The sequence below is a fragment of the Atheta coriaria genome, unplaced genomic scaffold (genome assembly GCF_025399875.1).
Source record: "Atheta coriaria isolate IRGN ID8LTWV9N9 unplaced genomic scaffold, Caltech_Dcor_3.1 hic_scaffold_10_pilon, whole genome shotgun sequence".
Lineage (NCBI taxonomy): Eukaryota > Metazoa > Arthropoda > Insecta > Coleoptera > Staphylinidae > Dalotia > Dalotia coriaria.
In genome coordinates this window covers 1,789,076-1,811,029 of record NW_027045452.1, presented here as the reverse complement: position 1 = coordinate 1,811,029, position 21,954 = coordinate 1,789,076, and the positions used below count along the sequence as shown (strand labels likewise).

Sequence of the window (21,954 nt, the reverse complement as noted above, 5' to 3'; positions counted from 1 at the left end):
GCCTGCAAGGCGATGTTGTAAATATTCTCAACTGGAATTCACGCCCGGCGTGAAGTGGCACACTATAGGTCACACGTTGTTGGTTATTCATTGAATTGCATTGGAGAAGGGTGCTCCCTAGGGATGAAATTTACAATTTATACAAAATGTTACGATAAATTGGTGAATTAATCGCTTTAATTAATTTTTTTGTGTGTGGATGATTACTTTCTAGGTTATCTTCGGTGGTGGGCGCCGCCATTGGTTGCCGAAAGTAGCGCACGATCCTGAACAGATAAAAGAAGAGGGCCGGCGGCTGGACGGACGCAATCTGATCGACGACTGGGTTCGCGACAAGAAAAAACGCGGTCTGAAGGCGGAGTATGTGTGGAACAAGGGACAACTCGATAAAGTCAACCCGAATCAAGTGGACCACTTGCTCGGTGAGTGTTTTATTACTTATTATACGCTGCGCCTCGCTGCGAGATTAACATCGTGCTGATAAGTTGGAAAAGACATTCGGCAAGACAAGAAAAACTTTACGAAGATAATAAAAAAATATATATCATGATATTTTTTGCCGAAAACATAAAATTTGTTTGTTTTTGTTTCTACAAGTCTAAATTTAATGAAAAAAAAAGGAGAATGCCGCCCCCGGGTGGGATCGAACCACCGACCTTTCGGTTAACAGCCGAACGCGCTGCCGATTGCGCCACGGAGGCTGACATTTGTCATTTTAGAACAATTTTTGACAGAATTACTAAATTGAGGTTAGAATTAAGAAAAAAGACTAAAGTACACGCCCCCAGATGTGATCAAACCACTGGCCTTTCGGTTAACAGCCGAACGCGCTGCCTATTGCGCCACGGAGGCCCACACCCGCCATTTTATAATTATTTCTGACACCGGAAGTGTAGACAATGCATTTGATTATAGATTCCATCTTAGCTCGCGCGATAAAATTAAACGCGTTTTCTTTTTATTGTTTTTTTTTTCGTAGCTATAACTCAAGCGCCTTTCAGTTTTCACCAGCATCACGGCTTGGCGATGCCGGAGGTGGAGAAAAGCTGCATTGCTTCGTATTAACGCGCGCTCAGATAGAACCGAAGAGCGAGGCGGTGGCAAGCGAATCTCAACGAAATATATGTCGTTAGGGGACGATGGGATTTAACGCGCAAGAAAAATGTGTTTCGCTTCGCTACGCGCACGGTTAAGAACACAGGGACTAAGCTGTGCGTCGTTGTATCGCGAAAGCAAGGGGCGCCCCAGCCGGAAAAGAAGCCGGGGACGTCGTAATTACTTGATTTTTATCACGCGCATGTAAGAAATGTTGCTGCCACGCGAAGAAATGACCCAGAACAAGTGTGCTATTAATAATATACAAAATATATTTTATTTAATTACTATACTCAAGTGTTATATTTATAACCCGAAAAAAAGATAATTTGGTTTATTACGGCATGGCGCCGTCTTAAAACCGGAAGTGCGGTACAAAAATTTAAATTAAGTACTCGTAAAAGTATAAGTTTACGATCCAATAATTCCATTTCGATTTTATTGCACTTTAAAGAGCACGCGTGCCGTGTTACTGATAAAAATTTGCATAAATATTTAAAATTATGCTGGCGGCAATAACGGCCGCCTTGACGGACGCAGAAAAGCATTAAAGTGACAAAGCGTAGTGGCTTTAACACCAACGCTCGCTATTTTTATTTTTATTTCGGTTTTTTGTAGGTCGCCGCTGTGGTGTTGCCCTAAGCACATTAAAATGTTAATTAAATATTCGCGTTTACAGTCGCGTGCGTTTAACACCTCACGTGTTTAAAAAGCTAGACATAAATCTGTTTTAATTCAACTACAGTGGCGGAATTTAGACATTAAAGTATAGAAAAATGAAAATTTTGTCGCCCCCGGGTGGGATCGAACCACCGACCTTTCGGTTAACAGCCGAACGCGCTGCCGATTGCGCCACGGAGGCTGACAAACGCCATTTTCTTGTATTTTTTTGACAGAATTGCAGAATTGAGGTTAGAATAAATGAAAATATTGAAAACAACCGCCCCCGGGTGGGATCGAACCACCAACCGCCGAACGCGCTGCCTATTGCGCCACATAGGCAGATATTTGCAATTTTTAACTAGTTTTTGGTGAATTTCACACAAAAATAAAAAAAAATGATAGAAAAAAAGATATAAAGGGTATAAACCGCTGTAGGAAGCTTAAATTTTACTTTTGCTTTTTTGAGTGTTGAAAATTGTACTTTTATTGAAGTACAGATTGATTTATTTGCTAAAAATAGTTTTAAAAATAGCAACACAGGACGATAAACTATGCGATTATACACAGTTTAAGCTCTTTCATTCATTTTTATAAATTTGTTGCATATTTCAATAATTGATATGTATTTATTTAAAAAGTCTTGCCGCCCCGGGTGGGATCGAACCACCGACCTTTCGGTTAACAGCCGAACGCGCTGCCGATTGCGCCACGGAGGCTTGATGAACTACTACTTTAATCTATGCAACCAAAACAGCATGCTGTACATAACCAAAATCTAAAACAAATCCGCAACACGAAAACAAACCAGCTTTTAATTACAATTCTCTCTCTACACGAAACAAAAGCCAAATAAATGCGAACACAATTACGTTTCATAAAGAAAGAAATTTCTTTGTCTTTAAAATCTCGCCCGCTTCAACAAAAGCTAATACTACAGAGTCTCATTCAAAGAGCTTTCAAATTTTAATTCATCTACTTTTTTTGCATTACGTACGTATATTTTGTTCGCATACAATAGAAGTGTAAACATGGTGAGCTAGCTGAAATCGCACAACCGAATCTAAACGCGTTGGCTCCGAACGCGAATCGTGTCGCTATTATGCGCCGAGTTGGAGTTTAATTTAGCTTATCACACTTGGGTGATCTAAGTCCGAAAATTATTCGCATACACCTAACCAACACTAAAAAACAAAAAAGAAAAAAATTCTGTTGTTGATTTAACAATAGAACAACAACAAAAAATGCTTTGTATATAAACTCATCGATTTAAGCACTAAAAAGTTTTATGAACAACATTGCAGCGAGAAAAGTTCGCTTCGATTAAACTCGAATTTCACCCACATCGAATTTCTATTTATGCAGCCGCAAAAGTGGAGCGAAATAAAGTCACAAAGAAGTCGGGCACGTAGCAAGCTTGCGCGGCACGGTTCAGTGGGTCACGATTGCGTATGAAATAAATTCACGTGATTTATTGCATCGGAGGCGAAGCATTTAGCCGACTGCTGCTTTGGTGGAGGCGCCGAGCACTATCCACGTTGTATATACGTAAACGTAGTATGTGTATGGTGCATATCGCAAAACAGCATAAATATAAACATTGTCATCTCTAACTTTTACTCCTCGGCTCGGATTTCAGTGCAGCGCGAATTCCAACGTCATTCATCATCTTTGCAATCTGTTATGGCTTGTATTTTTTAATTAAAAATACTTTGCTTGGCTTCACAAAGTTATAATTAAGAATTGAACAGACAAAGAATGTTTAATTTGTTTTTTCAAGAATAAAATTACAAAAATAGTTTTTTTTTGCCTTTTTTTGATGTTAAATCAAGTCTTTTCGCTTCTAAGAACTCACTTAAACTTCGACTTTTCCCTCCCCAGCTGTCTCTCCTCTTCGATTCGCTTTAAATTAATTAATCCGTTCGGTCGCCTCGGTTGTGTCGTGCCCGCCTTCGGCATCGTCGCCAAAGTATACTAAATTTCAGCTAATTAATTGGACAATAAATAACAGACAAACCACCATCGCGCAAACTGGCTGGTAGGCAACCAACACAGCTTTTGGTACAAGTACGGATTGATTTCGCTTTAATAGCACGCGCCGCCTTTGCCGATCGAAATCCGCACGGCTTCCAAGATTCTATAGCGTTACAATGCGTTTGGTAGAATCAAAGAGACATCTTTGTATGGAACAGAGACAAGACGCCAAGAAAAGCACGCAGTTGTGTTGTGTGTTGCGAGTTGGCCCCCATTTTCGGCGAGTTTCCGTGGAACGTGATAGCTATGCAAACCGCATGAGTTTATTTATTGTTATTGAGGTTATGTAACCAGCCGGCGAGTGCTTTATCACGTTTTATCGACGTTTGTAATCGATTACAAATAACTACGTACTAATTGATTTAATTTGATTCATTTGCGTATGAATTTTTATATTGGTTACTATTTAATAGTAAAATCCATGCGGAAAGTTAATTATTTATTTATACGTTCGTTTAGTTTTATAAAATTTAATATTTTATACTTGCAGAACTCAATAAATGTAAAAACAAATTTTTTAAATAAAAAATATTTTTGCAACTTTTGGGCGTAAATTTACGTTTTTGATGATGTATGGATAGCATAATGGCGGCTGTCATAAGTGACGCAGCGCGTAACGGTCAACCATGATGATTTTTAGGTTCAGCGGGATGAATGCGCCGCCATTACAGTTCCGCTGAATGCATTCGCATAAAAAGCAAAAATGCTAAAACTGAACGTTACAAAGTGGGTAACTGCAAATTTTTAATATCGCATCAAATAACAATGGTCGCAAAAAATGACTGCGTCAACATTCCGCGCGTTTTTGAGTGTTGAATGGACAAAATCGTCAGCGTTTAGAATTTTTTGTGTGTGACACACGCCATTTCCATATCGAGTTCACGTGCGTTCGATGCAGTTCGTTGCACTTTCGAGTATTTCATCGAAAGCACTCGAGTGGAAAGTGCAAGAAACGCCCCGACGCCTTTCAAACATGATTCCAATCATGAATTCAACTTCTTATTTTTTTTTTTTGGTGTAATCTTTGAGTTAAAAAATAAAATTTGATAGGTTAGGTTAGATAAATTGCGAGTTCATGCGATGGCACGCAAATTCACAAGGCTGGGTCTTATTTAGTGTAAAAACATCCCGTGCGGACAGTGAATCATAGTTAGCTTTCGCAGCCGCTAGGGTGGTTTACGGCACAAGAGGAAAATTCAGCTGGTACGTGACACGCCCCTCTTATACTAACATGAATATAAACACTCTGTGCAGCCTCCGACGTTCTCATTTTTATCTCATCTTTAGGCCCACGGCTTCCAGCCCCGAAAAAGCCGCATGAAAAACATTGTATACCTTCAGGGGGTGTTTTTCTTATTTTTGAGATAATCCGAAATTTTTGGGGTGGTATATTATTTTTGGAAAATATATTTTTATACAACATTTATTTTTTAGTTATTATTTATTTTTGTAAAAACAAAAAATGTAAAATTTTATTTTTTGATAAACCGGCTTTTGCCCGCGACTACCGGGACAGTGTTTAATAAAAATGTAATTTGTTTTTACGCTTTTGTTCTAGACATAGTATGTGTCAATCCTATCAATAAGATTCGCAATTTTATTTTAAAGAAATTAATTATATAAAATATTGCTAATAATGCACTTCAGCGCGCCATCTCGGATTCCACTATTTAACTATAACTATGATTGAATCTCAATGCCAACTTTTATCCTATAGAAAAGGGCTATCTTTAGGGTTTTCCCGGCAATTATTCAAATTTTTCTCGCCGTAAAAACCATCCTTGGACCTTAACGAACATTTAAAAAAAAGAATTGACCAAATTGGTCTAGGCGTTGTTGAGTTATGCGCTTACCAACAGATTTTGCGATTCATTTTTATATTATAAATTTATTTATAGTTATCATTTATTTATTTTTCAAGGAAGAAAATGTAAAATTTAATTTTTTGTTGAATAAACACTGTTGGTTGTCACAACAAAATGATTCACAGAGATTTCAATTTGTTGTTGGCAATAAATAGAAAATTGAAAATGTGACAATGCGAGAAAATTGAAATCTTCGCGCATAAATCGATGAAATATACAAACGAAAAAAGAACAGCGCACAATATTCTTTTGTATTTTAGTTCCATTTTGACACTGCGACAAATAAGAAGTTGACGTGTAATATTTCAAAAACTAACAATAATATTAGATTTCAATTTAGATTTTAGCGAAAACTTTTTTTGAATTTTCATATTTCAACCCGAATGCATATCCAATATTGAGTTACTTGTACATCGGCGTTTTGCAATCCAACACATTCAAGATGCATCCATTTCCAATATTTGCACGACTCTTCTATTCGTACACTCGACTAGGTCCAATTCCAGTAAGCAGGCGTATTTTTAGCAATTTTATTTACATCGACTAATGCCATCGCTCACTTTCCTATTATGTGAGTGCAAGATGTCAACGCTAACATACCTATATCACCGACAGCAGCCATTTTACTTTATAAGAAATCACCGCGTTGTAATATCTGTAATAAAAAAATAAATCGCAAAATCTGTTGGAAAGCGCATAACTCATTAACGCCTAGACCAATTTGACCAATTCTTTTTTTAAAATGTTTGTTTAAGTCCAAGGATGGTTTTTACGGCAAGAAAAATTTGAATAATTGCCGGGAAAACCCTAAAGATAACCATTTCCTATAGAATAAAAATTGGCATTGAGATTAAATCATAGTTATAGTTAAATAGTTGAATCCGAGATGGCGCACTGAAGTGCATTATTAGCAATTCTTTATATAATTAATTTCTTTAAAATAAAATTGCGAATCTTAATGATAGAATTGACACATACTATCTCTAGAACAAGAGAGTAAAAACAAAATACATTTTTATTAAACACACGGGAAAAAAGTCGCTGGCAAAACTTAGTATGAACCTATATTTATAAAATTATGTTGTTGAGGTTATGTTGGATTATAAATGTTATTTTTTCGATGATTAAGTGTTTTGCAAGCGCGCAATCAAGCAAGTCACGCAAAACAATCACCATGGGTATTCTTAACAATTCGCAGCACGCGGCGTGCGCATTGAATAATAATCGCAACTTTATATCCCCCTGAAGTGTTGCTAACCTTGCTAACTATGCGGTCGCGCCATTTTATGACGCCTCGTATAAGTGAATTATGGCGCTGATTGTGCGCTCACAGTTTTTATTAATAATCTTGACTGCGTTCAGTATTTAATAAATCGCACTCTATTTATAATTTATGTATAAATATAGCATCATATTTATAGTTATCTGATTTAAAACGAAAACTTTTATTAGTTTGCATGCGGTTTATGCTGGTTATGTAGTTTGTGTTGCCTACATGCAAAGTTGCAGTTTTAAACATCGCATTATTTACTTTTGTTTGACAGATGTGGAGTTGGAGTTAAAGTTGGTGGGAAAGTTAAGTTGGGCATTAACGCTTTTTATTGTCCACATTGTAAAAATTCCACAATAAAACGCAACTTTCCGAGCGCAGTGATAAAACTGATTAAATTGCGTTATATTTGCATAATAATAACCTCAAAATTATTTATGATATGTGAATTAAATTACACATTTCAATATGATTGATAAGCACGTGGAATAATTTAATCCTCGTGAGAGCTCACATGTCAAAAGTGAAGAGGTGAAAAGTTCCGGTAGATTTCCACATTCCGCGCTTATATGAAATGTGTATCTAACTAATCTCGAACAAACAATAACAGCGCCTCTGCGCCCAACATGATATCACAACCAGAAACACACAAAATTTGCAAACTTTCTTCTCACTCCAGGCGCAATGCTCGGAAACTTCTCTTACGGTGTGTGTCGCCGTCGTTTAAAAGGCACGCATATAAATGAAAAAAATGCGAATGCGTGTCAAGTTGTCGACATTCCGAAGAGGGATCAAAACTCGCCGGCGGTCTTTGAGCAAACAATTTTTCCCCCGGCCATGCGTCCAGGCCGAGACCTTTTTGTTCAGCCTTCCGGCGCGGCTCGCTGTGAATGCGGAATAAAGCCACTTAGAAACAGTAGTTTACATCACATTAGAATACTCCGACGTGGCATGGGCGTGAGATCAAGGCGTACGTGACTCCAACGGGAAGAGGGTGGCGAATGCCGTTGACACATTGTTACACAAAGTTGAAGTTACTGCCCTCCGAAAACCAGAGAGGACCCTTTTTTTAAAACTGGATTTTTTCGTTACTAAAAACTCAATGAAACTCAAAATAACCTCAAAAAGATTTAGAGGTTAATTTTAAAACAAAACAAAAAAAATTATTTTACTTTTGCAACTTGGTGATCAAGATATTATAATAGATCAAACTGTCTGTTTCAATATTTTCGTTTTGTGAGATGGAGCGATCTCCTCCACTTCGCCGGGACCCTTCGAGCACTTTGCATAATGGAAGACACACAACAAGCAGCAAAGTGCTGGACGTGGAAAAATAATAAGCTTTATATATGCGCATTACAATTTTTCTCCTTTTCCCCGGCTCCTATATCCGCTCTCTACTTTCTACTCTCCTGACGCCTTTCCCAACCGCAGCGCATACCGCGCATACGTTCGGCGGTTGTGGTTATGTTTGGTAATGTGTGCGTGTACAGGTTATGGCGGTTGACTTATTTGCCTCTCATGTATATCTCACGGCGAGCACTTTCCCTCCGTGGGACACGCTCGTGCGCTTATTATGATTATAATGTCATATTTATTGTTTTATATAGAACGTACGCAGGCAGGCGAAAACGTGCGGTGCGTTGCAAAACGCAAAATGATTTCAAACGGTAACAGAAAGTGAAAGCGAAAACGTGAATGTGTACTGTGAGCGCGTGTTAGTGTAATAATAATAATCATAGAATTCAGGTGGAATGAAAAAGCCTTGATGGGGCTTGAAAACGGTTGCGAAACGAGCAAAGGTCAGACAAAAAGTACAAGTGATAAAATTCCAACCTCACATTCCAGCGTTAGGTATAATCTCGTTGTTAAAATACTCACTGTACGCTTCTGGACATATAATATAGGCAACCAACTTAACACAATTACTGCATGTATATAACCTAATATAACCAACATTTATTTGATGTTTGAATCATTGAACGCAAATAAAAACGAAATTTATATGAACAAAACGATCAATCAACAAGACGGGGTAATGATTAGGTGCGTGTGACTGATTGAACTGAATAAATTTACGATGTGTAAACAGCGCGAGTTTTAATCATCGCCGGAAACGAATTGGACCATGTCATAAATCATCGGCCGTTTCCGGAGACTACTGCGTTCATAATTCATTCGTATTTTTTTCCATTGTTTTGTTACTTGCTGCGAAAAACACTAATGAATTTCGATTTCAATTTATTGGTCGAGTTGAATATAAATAAACATACACGCCACCACTCAAAAGCAACAACAGTTGCTAAAAAGCTAAAAAAATTGTTTTTTAACAAATTTTTATTTAATTTCAGGATTATTCTCATATTCACATATGGATTTCGAAGCGGATCGTGATCCAGGACCAACCGGTGACCCTTCACTAGCAGATATGACCCGTTCAGCCCTTTCGGTGCTTCTAAAGAACCCGAAAGGTTTCTTTTTGTTTGTTGAAGGTAAGTTGTAAGTTTTTGGTGTTTTTTTTAACCGCTACGTCGATTTTTACATAAACAATGTGTCGAAATGAAAGCTTTCCGCAAGATAAACAACGTAATTTAATTTCAAACATTTTTGCACTCCCGAAAAGTTACGAGTGCAAAATGCATAGAATTTTTGAATTTCGAAATGTGAATTCACAGGATCCGAATGGAAACCGAATGCCGCCGTGAGGGTGAAATTTATTTTGCACAAGTGGCACGCCGGATCGAGGGGCACATGTGTTGCCACTAATGCTCAATTTTGCTATTCAAGCGCGCGCGGGGGTTATTCTCAAACTAACCGATTGAAAATTTGATTTCGACCTCGGCTGCTCGCGATTTCATCCGCAGGGCTGATTTTTTCACCCATGCTTGTTGTTTTATTGCGGACAAAATCCAAACTGATTCGTTATAATGTTAAAAATGCAAAGAATTCTTTTTATTTTATTTTCAAGCGAATTTTATTTTGCGTGCGACAAAAAATAAATAAAAGAGTAGAAATATTTGCGATGGTAGTCGATACGCTCGCACCGGAATTCATTCTCGCTTCTGGACTTGTTGGACCTTTGCCAAAGATTCCACCCCCATTCGAATTCTTTCGCAAACGGAAATTCCTACAAATGTGACTGCGACTCTGTAGTCGTTTGGCACTCGATCGGACTCCAAAAGTCGGCAAGTTTTTCACTAGCTCAAGGACAACCGAAAACACACCCCTAATATTATTTTTACTATTTTTAAATACAAAAAAATTCAAATTTTAATTATTACTAGCTTTTGCCCGCAACTTTGTACCGGTAGTGTTAAATAAAAATGTAATTCGTTTTTACTCTCTTGTTCTAGACATAGTATGTGTCTATTCTATTAATAAGATTTGCAATTTTATTTTAAAGAAATTAATTATATAAAGAATTGCTAATAATGCACTTCAGCGCGCCATCTCGGATTCAACTATTTAACTATAACTATGATTGAATCTCAATACCAATTTTTATCTTATAGAAAATTGCTGTTTTTAGTGTTTTCCTGGCAATTATTCGAATTTTTCTCGCCGTAAAAACCATCCTTGGACTTTAACAAACATTTTAATAAAAGAATTGGCCAACTTGGTCAATGCGTTGTTGAGTTATACGCTTACCAACACATTTTGCGATTCATTTTATTTTATATTATAGATTTCCTATTGCCATATGGATTTTGTAGTAATAAAAAAACCTAACAAAAGGCGGATGTTTAATTAAAACTTCGTTTTCTTTCATCTCCATCTTTGTTTTTTGTGTGTTTCTTATTTTTTCATCGTGGCGTTTGCTTCGATCCTTTAATGCGTTGCTTTTTTCTTATTTCGCAAGCTTTGTGCGTCCGGGTAGCGAAAACGAATGGGTTAATTGAATCCATCGCCCCGGCGTCGACGGAACATAAATACATAAGAGGCCAACAAAAACAACCCATTCACCGATGTACGATGGTCGCGCGCGAATGAAAAGATCAGAAAGGATCAATTAAATTAATAACTCTCCGGAGAACTCAAGGAAAACTAGTTGAAAGGCGTTTCATTGATGTCGGCAGTACTTACTACATCACTTAACCTAATATGATATTAATTTGTAGGTTATGTGAGTGTAACCTTACATTTATTGCCTTTTTTCTTTGGTTAGGTGGGCGTATTGATCATGCGCATCACTACAACAACGCCTATCGAGCATTGGATGAAACACTCGCGATGGAAACAGCTGTTTTGGCCGCTTTGGCAATGGTTAACCCAACGGAAACACTAATTGTACTCACATCGGATCATTCGCATGTGATCACACTTGGCGGTCAGGCCACACCACGTGGACATCCAATTTTAGGTAAAAATTACAGATTTCTTTTTTTTTGTGTTTCTATTCTGTATGCAATCATTTGATTGTGTCCTTTCTCCTTCATTATATGATGTTTATTATAGGCCCGGATAGTAAAGTCTCCGACGTCGACGGCCAGCCCTACACGACGATTCTGTATGGCAATGGACCCGGGTATAGCACTCCACGCGTCATCCCCATCAATTCGACGACCGCCTCGGAGGACCGGAATCAAGTGCACGGCTCAGCGGTTCCGAGACAATGGGCCACGCATGGAGGTAAACAGATTTCTTCGGTACACACTCGTCGCTCGCAATAAAATTGACATAGCCAAGCGAACAATTTAATCAAAGTATTGCATTGTTCTTATTGGATGAGTATAAACACACGCAACAACACACGCACTCAGTAAATTAAAGAATTCTAACATTTGCACACAAAAAAAGAGGGGAAATAAGTGAGGTTATGTGTGATGTTAGGTTGCGGCGAGCACGTCCTTGGAATTTTTACAACCGCGCCTTTCACCGGTGGGGAGTTTAGCAACTAATGCACGTCCTGCCTGTGGCGCACGTTGCAACACGCTTACGTGCTGCCATCTTAACGTGTTTGCAAGTCATTAAAGTGCACGCTTCGCATCCAGGAGTGCAACATTAAAATTTTATACATTTTGGTTAATGTATCTGTATACAGATTTCTACAGTGTGTTTATTTTTAATTTCGCAGGGGAAGACGTGCCCGTGTACGCCCTGGGGCCGTTAGCGACGACGCTCTTCACCGGCACGTTCGATCAGAGTTACATCCCGCACGCCATCGCGTACAGCGCCTGCATCGGCGAACACCGTCTGCGATGTCACGGCAACGATAATAACACCGCGCTGCAAAACTCCATCGCTAGCGTTGGCTTAGGCAGTGCGTCTTGTTCACCGGCGGAGAATGGCGGTGCCTCCGGCAGTGTACCGGTTGTCATCGCCAGTAGCGTCATGGCCGACGACGGCACACGTAGCAAATCACGCGCGGGTAGAGGGCGCCACGTATATGATTCAACAGTACGCGCGGCGCTCACCATCGCGGCCATCTTAGCAAGCGTCACGTAATAAACACAATAATGCGCGTTTTAAAACAGTGAAGCACATGATAAAAGTGATGATAAAACTCGAAGCGAACGTGCGGGCTGTCAGGGTATAAAACAAAACACTAAACACAGTTAAGCGGACAATATAAACCACATAAAACACACGAATAATTTACTTAAGATGATAAAACTATAGAATATATCTACTATATACACATATAAATATATATAAATAATTTCATTCATTTGAATAGTTTGTTTCGACTAATTAATATCAATTTAAAGTGTAAATATTGAATGCAAGCACGCACAGGGACGAGATTTCATATTTGACCAAGGTGTGATGTGTAAATAAGTAATTAACGTTAACCGCGCGACGTAAACACGAAGAACACATTTATTTGCCCTGAGACAATATTGTGCGGTAAAATGATTGTGTGCAGTGATAAAATTACGTGAACTTATGCACTAATTATGAGTAAATATTAAGTCGTAACTACTTAATGTAAACTAATCAAAAACTAATCAAAACACACGCAACCAGTCACACATGAATTTAAATACGTTGATTATAAAAATTGTGTATAAAATACAACGATTTGTTTGACATGGCAACACTGCCTAATTCATAACCTCAAATCATTGAGCAGTGTTGCCATTTTATACAAATACTTATTTATTACATATAGATGTTTTATTATCTATTGAATGGAATCATTTCTTCTGTATAAGCATCAAAACATCCCGACCTGTTCTTTTTGATGTCTACACAAATTTAAAAAACGAATTAAAATATGAACCCTTAGATGTACCACCTACCACTTTGAATTATAAAACTAAAAACAAACGAAGATTGCATACATGTGAAAACTTATCAAGAAAACGATGTAAACAAGAAGATATTACGTAAGTTACTGAAACCTAACGAGACTTAAATGTTGATTTTGTTATTTGTACATAAATATATTCAAAATTTAAGCGGATAAGCTTTTTATCACCTAATTCTACGTTTGCAGTGTCATCTTTATGATAACATCAAACGGTTTTATTTGGATGCCGGAGTCTCGAACAAAACACACTGGCATTATTGCAGTTGTTGGCTGCATCTCTATGAACCCCCATCAGTTTTATTTGCGCGTCATATCATTCATTTGCACATAGCTTAGAGTGACATATTCCCGCGGCGCGCAGACGTTTTATGGTCGCGTGTGCCACGTCATTATCTTTACGCCGGTTTAATGCGCGAATGCGTCGTTATTCGTTTCGCTCGGCATCCTGCAGCGGTGCAATAATGTTGCTCTGGATGTCTTTCAGCTCGTATCATATGCGCAAGATAAACAAACATGCCGGACGCGGCTGACCGGAAGTTATCCAGCGAGAAATTTCCAACTTAGAAAATACAAATTTCGAACATTTTCAATAAACTTTCAGCATCGATAAATTTGTGGCATTCCAGGATTTCAGTTATAGAAATAACCGTGCCTCGGAAGGTTTAAGCCGGTGAGATGCCACTCGTGTACTCGGGAGGCGGCTGCACTCGTGGACGGGGCACTTCGGAATACGGCAAACTCTCTACGAACAATCGAAACACGCCGATTGTTGACTTTGTGTACTAAGTACACAGACGAAACTGTTTGTTCTGACGCCGCCGCCGCCTGCGCCACCCGCGCGCACATGCGAGTAACAATCCGTTGATTCTCTCGCAAGGCGAAACGTGTTCCATCTGCAGAAGGAAAACATGTCCGAGGCGTGCGAGGAGTGTCGCTTTATTAACTCAACTTATTTTATTATCGAGTAGACTGGATGTAAGTAGGTGCTTATGTTGCTTACAGGGCTAGATCCAATATAGAGTAGACGAGAGTGACAGATGGAAGGAATTAAATTCTTGTATTTACAACATTATCGGAAATTTTGCGCGTGATTTTGTTCTGGTAGGGTTTAATAAAAATGTAATTCGTTTTTATTCTCTTGTTCTAGACATAGTATGTGTCAATTCTATCAATAAGATTCGCAATTTTATTTTAAAGAAATTATTTATATAAAGAATTGCTTATAATGCACTTCAGAGCGCCATCTCGGATTCAACTATTTAACTATAACTATGATTGAATCTTAATGCCAACTTTTATCCTATAGAAAAGGGCTGTTTTAAGGGTTTTCCCGGCAATTATTCGAATTTTTCTTGCCGTAAAAACCATCCTTGGACTTTTACAAACATTTAAAACAAAGAATTGGATAAATTGGTCTAGGCGTTGTTGAGTTATGCGCTTACAAACAGATTTTGCTATTCATTTTTGACGTGATAACGTCTTTAAAATCGTTTTAGTCGGGTGACATGTTCAGAAACTTGTGTCGCGAGGCCTCACGAGGCCGATCGCAGGTATACCCCCCTCTCGTTATAACCAGTGAGAGACGGACCGATCTCCCGTCTCATCTCGAGCGCTGCCAGTCATTCCGTGAAACTTGTCACGCGGAATCCACACGAGCGGAGGCAGGCATAGCGTTCGAGTGAGTTGACCGATCTTCCGTCTCTCTCACTCTAGCGGCATACAAACGAATGGAGATTTTCTCGTGCGGTTAAGTTTTCGTTGAATGTTTAACAGTGAAACAAAATGTGAAGTGCCAGTGAAGTGTTACAACAATTGCAACAAACAAAACCAATAAGACGTTATCACGTAAACATCTCGATCGTAAACCTACTTTACAAACAACCATTTTTATATTATAGATATTATTATAAAGCGTCAGTTATTATAAAACAATCATTTTTAATAAATAAAAATATTTTTCTACTACCATCTTTAGAGAGCCCGTTTTTCCACGGTTTGGAGACACAAAAAGTGCTACTTTCAGCACGGATGACCAAGGCCGCGACTAAAGTACTTTATAATCTTTATAAAGTATTTCAAACTCATTATTAGTCATGTGAATATTGATTATTTGCTAAAAATGTTTTTTACGCGTTTGAAATTTGTGCCGAATAAAAAAATAAATAAACGACCAACTGAATATGTCGCCACAAGAGTATTTCTTATCATCGACAGCCGAAAATACAAAAAGCTTAAACCAGCGCCAGCAACCAGCGCCGGCGTCACGCACGTTTTATTGCTTTTAGATGTCTCTTTAGTATTTCGCAGCTTGATGTATTATGTATTATATTTATAGCTTCGATATATTTCCCTCTTTTTGCGTCTTTTCAATTGCTTGTTATTGCACGTAGAATGTAGCCGAAAACCTTCTATGTGCCATGAAAGAAAAATAATTAAAAACCACGATTCAGTTTCCTTTTATTTGATATTTGCGTGGAAATATATCGTATTTATTCTAGGTTATAACAGTATTTCCGCTTGTAAAATTTTTAGCGTTGCGTGTATAAAAAAAATGTAGTGCTGGAAAAAATCCATCGCGGAATTTATAGCATTTTTGTGCTGATGATGTAAATTGATTTATGGCCACAGCGAAGCCGCGGCGGCTGCATGATCTTCCAGCGTCGTTGGAATTTTCGCCGACTCGTGTATTCTGTAATCACATTAAATAGAGCCGGAGCGAAGTTGCAAATTTTCACCAATCTATGCAAATCTATTTTCGGAATTCTCCACGCCGAGGAAATCAAATAAACACAACAAAAATGTGATGAATGGCGGAATAAAGATGACCGAAATGGCCTCTAAATGCTCCTCAATCATAAAAACGCCCTCTACCGATAACACCAATAACTACATACTCACATATATTCTATAGAGCTGATCAAAGTGAGGTTAGAATTGAATTCGCTGCAGAAATAATTGCGTGTACTCATTGCTCAGTGGGCAAGAGTTGTTGAACAGTAGTTGAAACTTAATCCGAGCATTGAAGACTCCGAGCGGCTAATCTCCAAGCTTAATCCAAGAAACACGAGCGCTTCTTGGACGACTTGAAGGCAGCTCGTGCTTACTTACTTACATTTGCAATTTGCACTACAGAGTTTCGCGTCTCTTCCATCAGGGGGCATTGCATTCCGTGCATTCCGTCCGCTTTTCTCGCTTCAAAAGCGTCCGAATTTGTTTTCGGTAAGTACACACGCGCATAATGAGATTCGAGTTTACGGATTTGCGATTGCATTCCCCGAGTGGGGTTGTTTCAAGAGGGCAATGGAAGTCCTCGTCGTTTACACGCAAATTGCTGTTGACTAATTTCATTTAATTCAAATGGTCAATTATCTACACTACAGACTATTAATAAACTAATATTGGGTGCATATTTAATTTTAAACTGTTTTTTGTTCGCTTGCTTTCAGCGCAGTAAAGAAAGAGTAAGATCCACGACAAATCTGAAAATTTCACATTATACAAACAAATAATCCGCAAACAAAGAGAAGTTTACCGAAACAAATGTGGAAAGAGTCAAAGTTGAAAACTTGCCAACAGTGAAATGAACCGGTCTGGTCATGCGCGTCATCGTCAGCAACATATTACGCTTAAAAGGCATGCTAGTCGACAACCAATCGCCTTCAAACAACGCATCGGGGATTGTTTCAGCCTGCATCAGAAAAGAAGTTAGTTTTTGGTGTTATGTTGGTTGCCTATCATACTTTTAAAGTGACACGATGCCCAAAGTAACAATACAACATCAATTCATTAAGAACAGCGATAAGATAAATTATTTCAGCGGCCAGACGCGTACCAAATGGAATCTGTAACAAAATAATTACATATTACAATATATGCACGATAATAATCCGATAATTTAAACTTACAGATGAAACAAGATATAAATTAGTACAGAAAACGCCCAGGGATGTTCCAACCTGTAGAAAAGTCATTCCTGTGAACATATCTTCCAAAGAATCGGTAGTTCTTTAAAAATAATAAAAATCAACAAAATTGATTTAAAAAATCAACCAAAAACAAACATAAATATCTGTTGTAAATGTTGAGCGCATTTTTTAAACTCCGCCAACATGGCGTGTTGCATTTCCGGTCCATCATTCAACAAAGAAGGATTTTCTATTAGTTTAAATTGTTTCATGCATCGTCCACGGATGGTTTTGAATGCTCCTTGGACGATTTTAATATGAGCACAGACAAAACTCATCATATAAGAGAATAAAGTATCTAGCGCTAAAAATATATTTATAGGTTAACTTCAGAAAAAAAAATAACAAGAACTTACCGATTACATTCCATGCATAATAACTCAACGCATAAAACTGATATAAAATCGCGCAGAAAAATGCTGGACGTCCAGAATTATAATTAAAAGGAATTTTGCTTGAATAAGGTAATAGTTGATCATATTGCTGTATAGTTACATTGTGTTCATCAACAATAAAATAATAATTTTCTTTATAGTCGAAGAGCAGTGTGTATACACTGACTAAAGCCGCTGAACACGATACACCGAAAACAAAAAAGAAGAACGACTTTAATGCAAAGTCAGAGATTTTTTTCTCTTCAGCTAAAATTTTCTTTGGAAGAAAATCTTCTTGATACACTTCCGGACTTATTTGGGGATCAACTAGATATTCTCCATGGATGAATGTTAAGTCATCGAGTTTATTGAGCATTTCAAAGAGTTTGCGGTGGTTAAACGCCCAGAAAATTAATTTGCAAAGGTCCAGGAGATGCGTTGCCAACATCGAGACATTTTTAACGAAAGCGTCCAAGTCATAGTAGGTTATTGGTAAAGTTGCAGCTTCAAAGTACACCATTATTCCAGCGGTGAGGAATAGGAAAGAGTTGTATGCGTAATGTGAAAATTTGACGGGAATTCGACTTTTGGGTGCGGCATCCAACTTCCCGCGGTTTTAAAAATCAACATATTCAGAGTAAAATACTCTGGGATTTCTTTGTAACGGATTATTTTTAGTCTTTGCCACCATTCTGATAAGAACAACATTTTCTCTTGGTTGATATACAAATTAGACGTTAACTTGAAAGACAATAAATCTCAGGGTTTATATATGGATTGATTTGTAATAATTTATGCAAATTTCTAGTTTTGATTCAGACATATTTCTTGCATAATTATATATTTTGGTTTTATTCGAATATTTATTGAATTATTATGCTGTCAATCACAATATGATATGGTGGTAACCATCAGGTGTTAAAAAGTGAGGTTATGTGTGTTAAGTGGTGTTGATATTGCATGCATCTGTCAAACTCAAGTGGCTGTCAATCGATTTTAAGATATTCATAAATATAACCTTAAAATAATATTTCTCACCTCACTTAAACACATAAAAAAGTGAATGGCTGTCAGACCTTCATATTTCAACCTAAAAGTCTTACCTTTCAAGAACACATGGCAAAAAATACGATTTTTTTCTATTGATATCTTTTATAACCTTAAAATGAATCGCAAAATCTGTTTGTAAGCGCATAACTCAGCAACGCTTTGACCAATTTGGGCAATTCTTTTTTTGAAATGTTTGTTAAAGTCCAAGGATGGTTTTTACGGCGAGAAAAATTTGAATAATTGCCGGGAAAACCCTAAAGACAGCCTTTTTCTATATGATAAACGCTGGTATTGAGATTCAATCATAGTTATAGTTAAATAGTTGAATCCGAGATGGCGCGCTGAAGTGCATTATTAGCAATTCTTTATATAATTAATTTCTTTAAAATAAAATTGTGAATCTTATTTATTGAATTGACACATACTATGTCTAGAACAAAAGAGTAAAAACGAATTATATTTTAAAAAGCTCGGAAAAGTCGCGGAAAAAGCTATTTTTTAATATTTTTCGATCAAAAAGTAGCCTATATTTTATTCTGGAATATAACCTATATCAGTGTCAAATTTCATTAATATTGCTACCACAGTTTTTGCATGAAACAGTGACAAACATCCATCTATCCATCCATCCATCCATTTTATAAACCGTATAGATATCCAACTGTTTTACGTTATTTTCATGAATAGATACCATTTGCACGAAATAAACCCTCTGCACAGTCCGTTATTTTTTGTTTGTTTGATGGAAAAAGCAAAAAAACGTAGACATACGAAGAAAAGTATGCGCTATACACAAAGTTGTAAAATGTGGCAGTCTGCGTCGCAGGAATGTCCGCCGGGATCAAGTTGAAGATCTAAGACGAGCGGAGCTCTACCTCCTCCTTCTACGAATCGACCTCGTTTGCTGGAACATCTACGACTAGGAAAGTGCAAGGTCCATGAAATCCTTACGTCGTATAGAGAAAAGGTCAAGTAGTCACTCAACGCATTTCACATCAGTGCTAGTTTTCAGCTAAAAGACAAACAACCCAGATCACGTAACACATAACCTCAAATATTGATTGCAACTGTTAGTTATGTAATCAGGTTAAATGAATAACATAACCTGAATTCAATACTTTATATGAATTGCATGTAACTCTTATGACACAACGGAATAAAGAGAAAATTTGTTTTTTGTTAAATTTTTGTTTTTTGTTATTTTCTGCATGAAAACGAGTAACAAATTGATACATATTTAGTAATATGTTGAAATAATAATTACTTTTTGTTTTAAAGATATGAAAATGGGTAATATTGCACTTTAGCGCCATCTCAACTTCAATTATTTAGTTAAAACTCATTTTTTCAGTTTTAAATCCAAAAAGTTTATTATTTTAAAATTTATTCTTTTATTTCAATTCCAGACAAATCTAAAAAATCATAGATCATCAAAATCTGTCCAGCGGTTTTTGAGTTATAACTGATGTAACTAACCTAACTTTATATATTTGATTAATTCTGATTATGTGGCGTAATGTATCGAAAATAGTGAAATATGTATGAATATTAATAAGCATTTCGGCAACTAATATCACACCTGCCAATGTCCTGATGATCCTATCAATATTTAAATTCAAATTCGGACTTGGATATTCAGCATTTCACATTTCGCATTTTGCAACCCATCGACGCGCGCACGCTCACTGATCAGTGTAATAGGTGTGCGGACGCAGTGAAAACCCGCCAAACACACATCACGTCAACCCACCGAACGCAAACACATCTACACACGCATAGGTGGCGGTGTCACATTTTTGGTTAGTTAAGCGCACGTGATGAAAACACGGAAATGGAACCGCTAATTGTGTGATCAGTTTGTTCACGCTGTCATTACACACTCATCACTTCATCACTCGTGTCACCTGCGGTTTAATATCATCACAATTCCGAAATTCAAGCATTTCGGTGGCCAGTACAAAAATGTTTATTGGTTGGGATTTATTTGCAAGATTTATAACCGTAGATTTGCGTACGTTGGTATTATATGCGCCCGCTTGGGGAATAGAATTTGCATCGGACGTAATCTGCACACAGGCACGCGTCGCATCCATCCTTCCAAGATCTACTACCTACAATTTCTTTGCTTTGCGGCGCGCAGCGGTCGACTAAACAACTTGGAGAACTCCGAGAGACGCCAGACGGAAATATACTTACTTATCCTGTCACAAGCAAACATCCATTCGGCGGAAATGCATGGAAATTTATCTGGTATCGTTCCGTTGAGTATTAATATTGTAAATACAGTCTGCATCCTAACCTAGAAATAAAAATAAAACACACAACAAGATTCGATTCTCGTGCATTCGAGTCAAGTCAAGATAAAATGCTCATCCAAATCGCATTTAGAAATTAGAAGCACGCTGTACGCTTTGGGCGATATCTAGCAAATAGACTTTGTCTTCTTCATTGAAGGAGCACCTTGAAAATGCTCGCAGCGACTTGCGATCCAGATCCGCGTTTGAAACGCGAAACGATGCCGCAACCGAGCGAATCCTTACAATTTCCTTGCGCATAAACTAGCACGCAGAAGTTATCTACATAAATTAAGTTTCGATTTTGCTGGGTAACCGATTCGCATCAAATGTCCGCCGGCTTGTGTGTCCTTTGCTGAGCATTCCCGGCAGGTTAGCCAACCTCCGTCTACGTTTATTGACGTTATTTATCATTTGACGTTTCGGTTGCGTTCGGATTTAATTGATTCCAGGACGATAAATAATCCTTTGCTTCGGGGTCGAAATTCAACCTTAGGAGTCAAGATTAATAGTAAATGTTAATATATTATGTTTATATAATAAAAAATACTTACTTTTTTGTTGTATTTTGAGGTTATTTATGTAAAAATGCAGTTGTTGGGTTTGTATTCTAAAAAAACTGTATGCAACCCAACATACATGAATTGTAAGCAAAGTAAAAATCAACAAAACGCAAAAATAACAAAACCAACAAACAAACCGAAAATAAATTGAAATATTTGAGTTAAATTAGTTTTATTGAACTATTTAGCTGCGTAATTTATTGGACATTTTGACTGTTTGACGATTCGATCTTTCGTATCATTAAATTCACATTAAACTCGTCGCCATACAAGAGCGTTATTAACTTTAATCGCATGTTTTTACTGCGTTGATGGCTTCCGAGACTCGAGGCACGCCCAACAAACACTTCATCGACACAGCGAATTCACGAATCAATCGCGATTCGGTCCATTCGCGTTCGCGATTGCGTGAATTGACTGCCGATTATTGTGGCGCTGCTTTACGACGCTTTCTAATACGTTTTTCCCCAACGCAGAGTCGCGCGAAGCTTGCGATTAGCGCACAAAGCAGCGACGCATCCATAAAATATA

At 37.6% G+C, this 21,954-nt stretch overlaps 2 protein-coding genes, 1 long non-coding RNA gene and 3 other non-coding genes across 6 annotated transcripts in view; 1 reads left to right on the top strand and 5 right to left on the bottom strand.

Annotated features, from left to right (window-relative positions):
• Window positions 1-13,325, top strand: part of LOC135801049 (alkaline phosphatase-like) — a 47,880-nt gene extending 34,555 nt beyond the window's left edge. Inside the window, exons 6-10 of the mRNA XM_065314411.1 lie at window positions 215-422; window positions 9,276-9,416; window positions 11,090-11,284; window positions 11,380-11,553; window positions 11,999-13,325. Of these exons, the coding sequence (XP_065170483.1) occupies window positions 215-422; window positions 9,276-9,416; window positions 11,090-11,284; window positions 11,380-11,553; window positions 11,999-12,369 (1,089 nt within the window). The 3' untranslated portion in view covers window positions 12,370-13,325. The remainder of the gene's footprint in view (window positions 1-214; window positions 423-9,275; window positions 9,417-11,089; window positions 11,285-11,379; window positions 11,554-11,998) is intronic.
• On the bottom strand, window positions 629-701 carry TRNAN-GUU (transfer RNA asparagine (anticodon GUU)). The gene has a single exon. It is a non-coding gene; the product is annotated as a tRNA-Asn (tRNA).
• Window positions 1,885-1,957, bottom strand: TRNAN-GUU (transfer RNA asparagine (anticodon GUU)). The gene has a single exon. It is a non-coding gene; the product is annotated as a tRNA-Asn (tRNA).
• TRNAN-GUU (transfer RNA asparagine (anticodon GUU)) lies at window positions 2,400-2,474 on the bottom strand. The gene has a single exon. It is a non-coding gene; the product is annotated as a tRNA-Asn (tRNA).
• Window positions 13,326-16,505: 3,180 nt separating the features above from the next.
• LOC135800561 (odorant receptor 4-like) lies at window positions 16,506-18,405 on the bottom strand. The gene is made up of 6 exons (XM_065313825.1): window positions 17,499-18,405; window positions 17,239-17,446; window positions 17,083-17,182; window positions 16,918-17,019; window positions 16,710-16,865; window positions 16,506-16,656 (listed from the first exon to the last, which is right to left on the bottom strand). Exons 1-6 carry the CDS (start codon window positions 18,034-18,036, stop codon window positions 16,594-16,596), a joined length of 1,167 nt encoding a protein of 388 aa, XP_065169897.1. The 5' UTR covers window positions 18,037-18,405; the 3' UTR covers window positions 16,506-16,593.
• A 2,495-nt stretch (window positions 18,406-20,900) lies between these two features.
• On the bottom strand, window positions 20,901-21,552 carry LOC135800904 (uncharacterized). The gene is made up of 2 exons (XR_010550240.1): window positions 21,415-21,552; window positions 20,901-21,351 (listed from the first exon to the last, which is right to left on the bottom strand). It is a non-coding gene; the product is annotated as an uncharacterized lncRNA (long non-coding RNA).
• Window positions 21,553-21,954: the final 402 nt, after the last annotated feature.

Bases quoted from the DNA above. Each gene is read 5' to 3' on its own strand.
- LOC135800561 (XM_065313825.1), bottom strand. From the start codon at position 18,036: ATGGTGTACTTTGAAGCTGCAACTTTACCAATAACCTACTATGACTTG. The intron at 17,447-17,498 runs GTAAGTTCTTGT...ATATATTTTTAG, and splicing joins TTATGCATGGAATGTAATCG to CGCTAGATACTTTATTCTCT. The intron at 17,183-17,238 runs GTTTGTTTTTGG...TTATTTTTAAAG, and splicing joins CATTTACAACAGATATTTAT to AACTACCGATTCTTTGGAAG.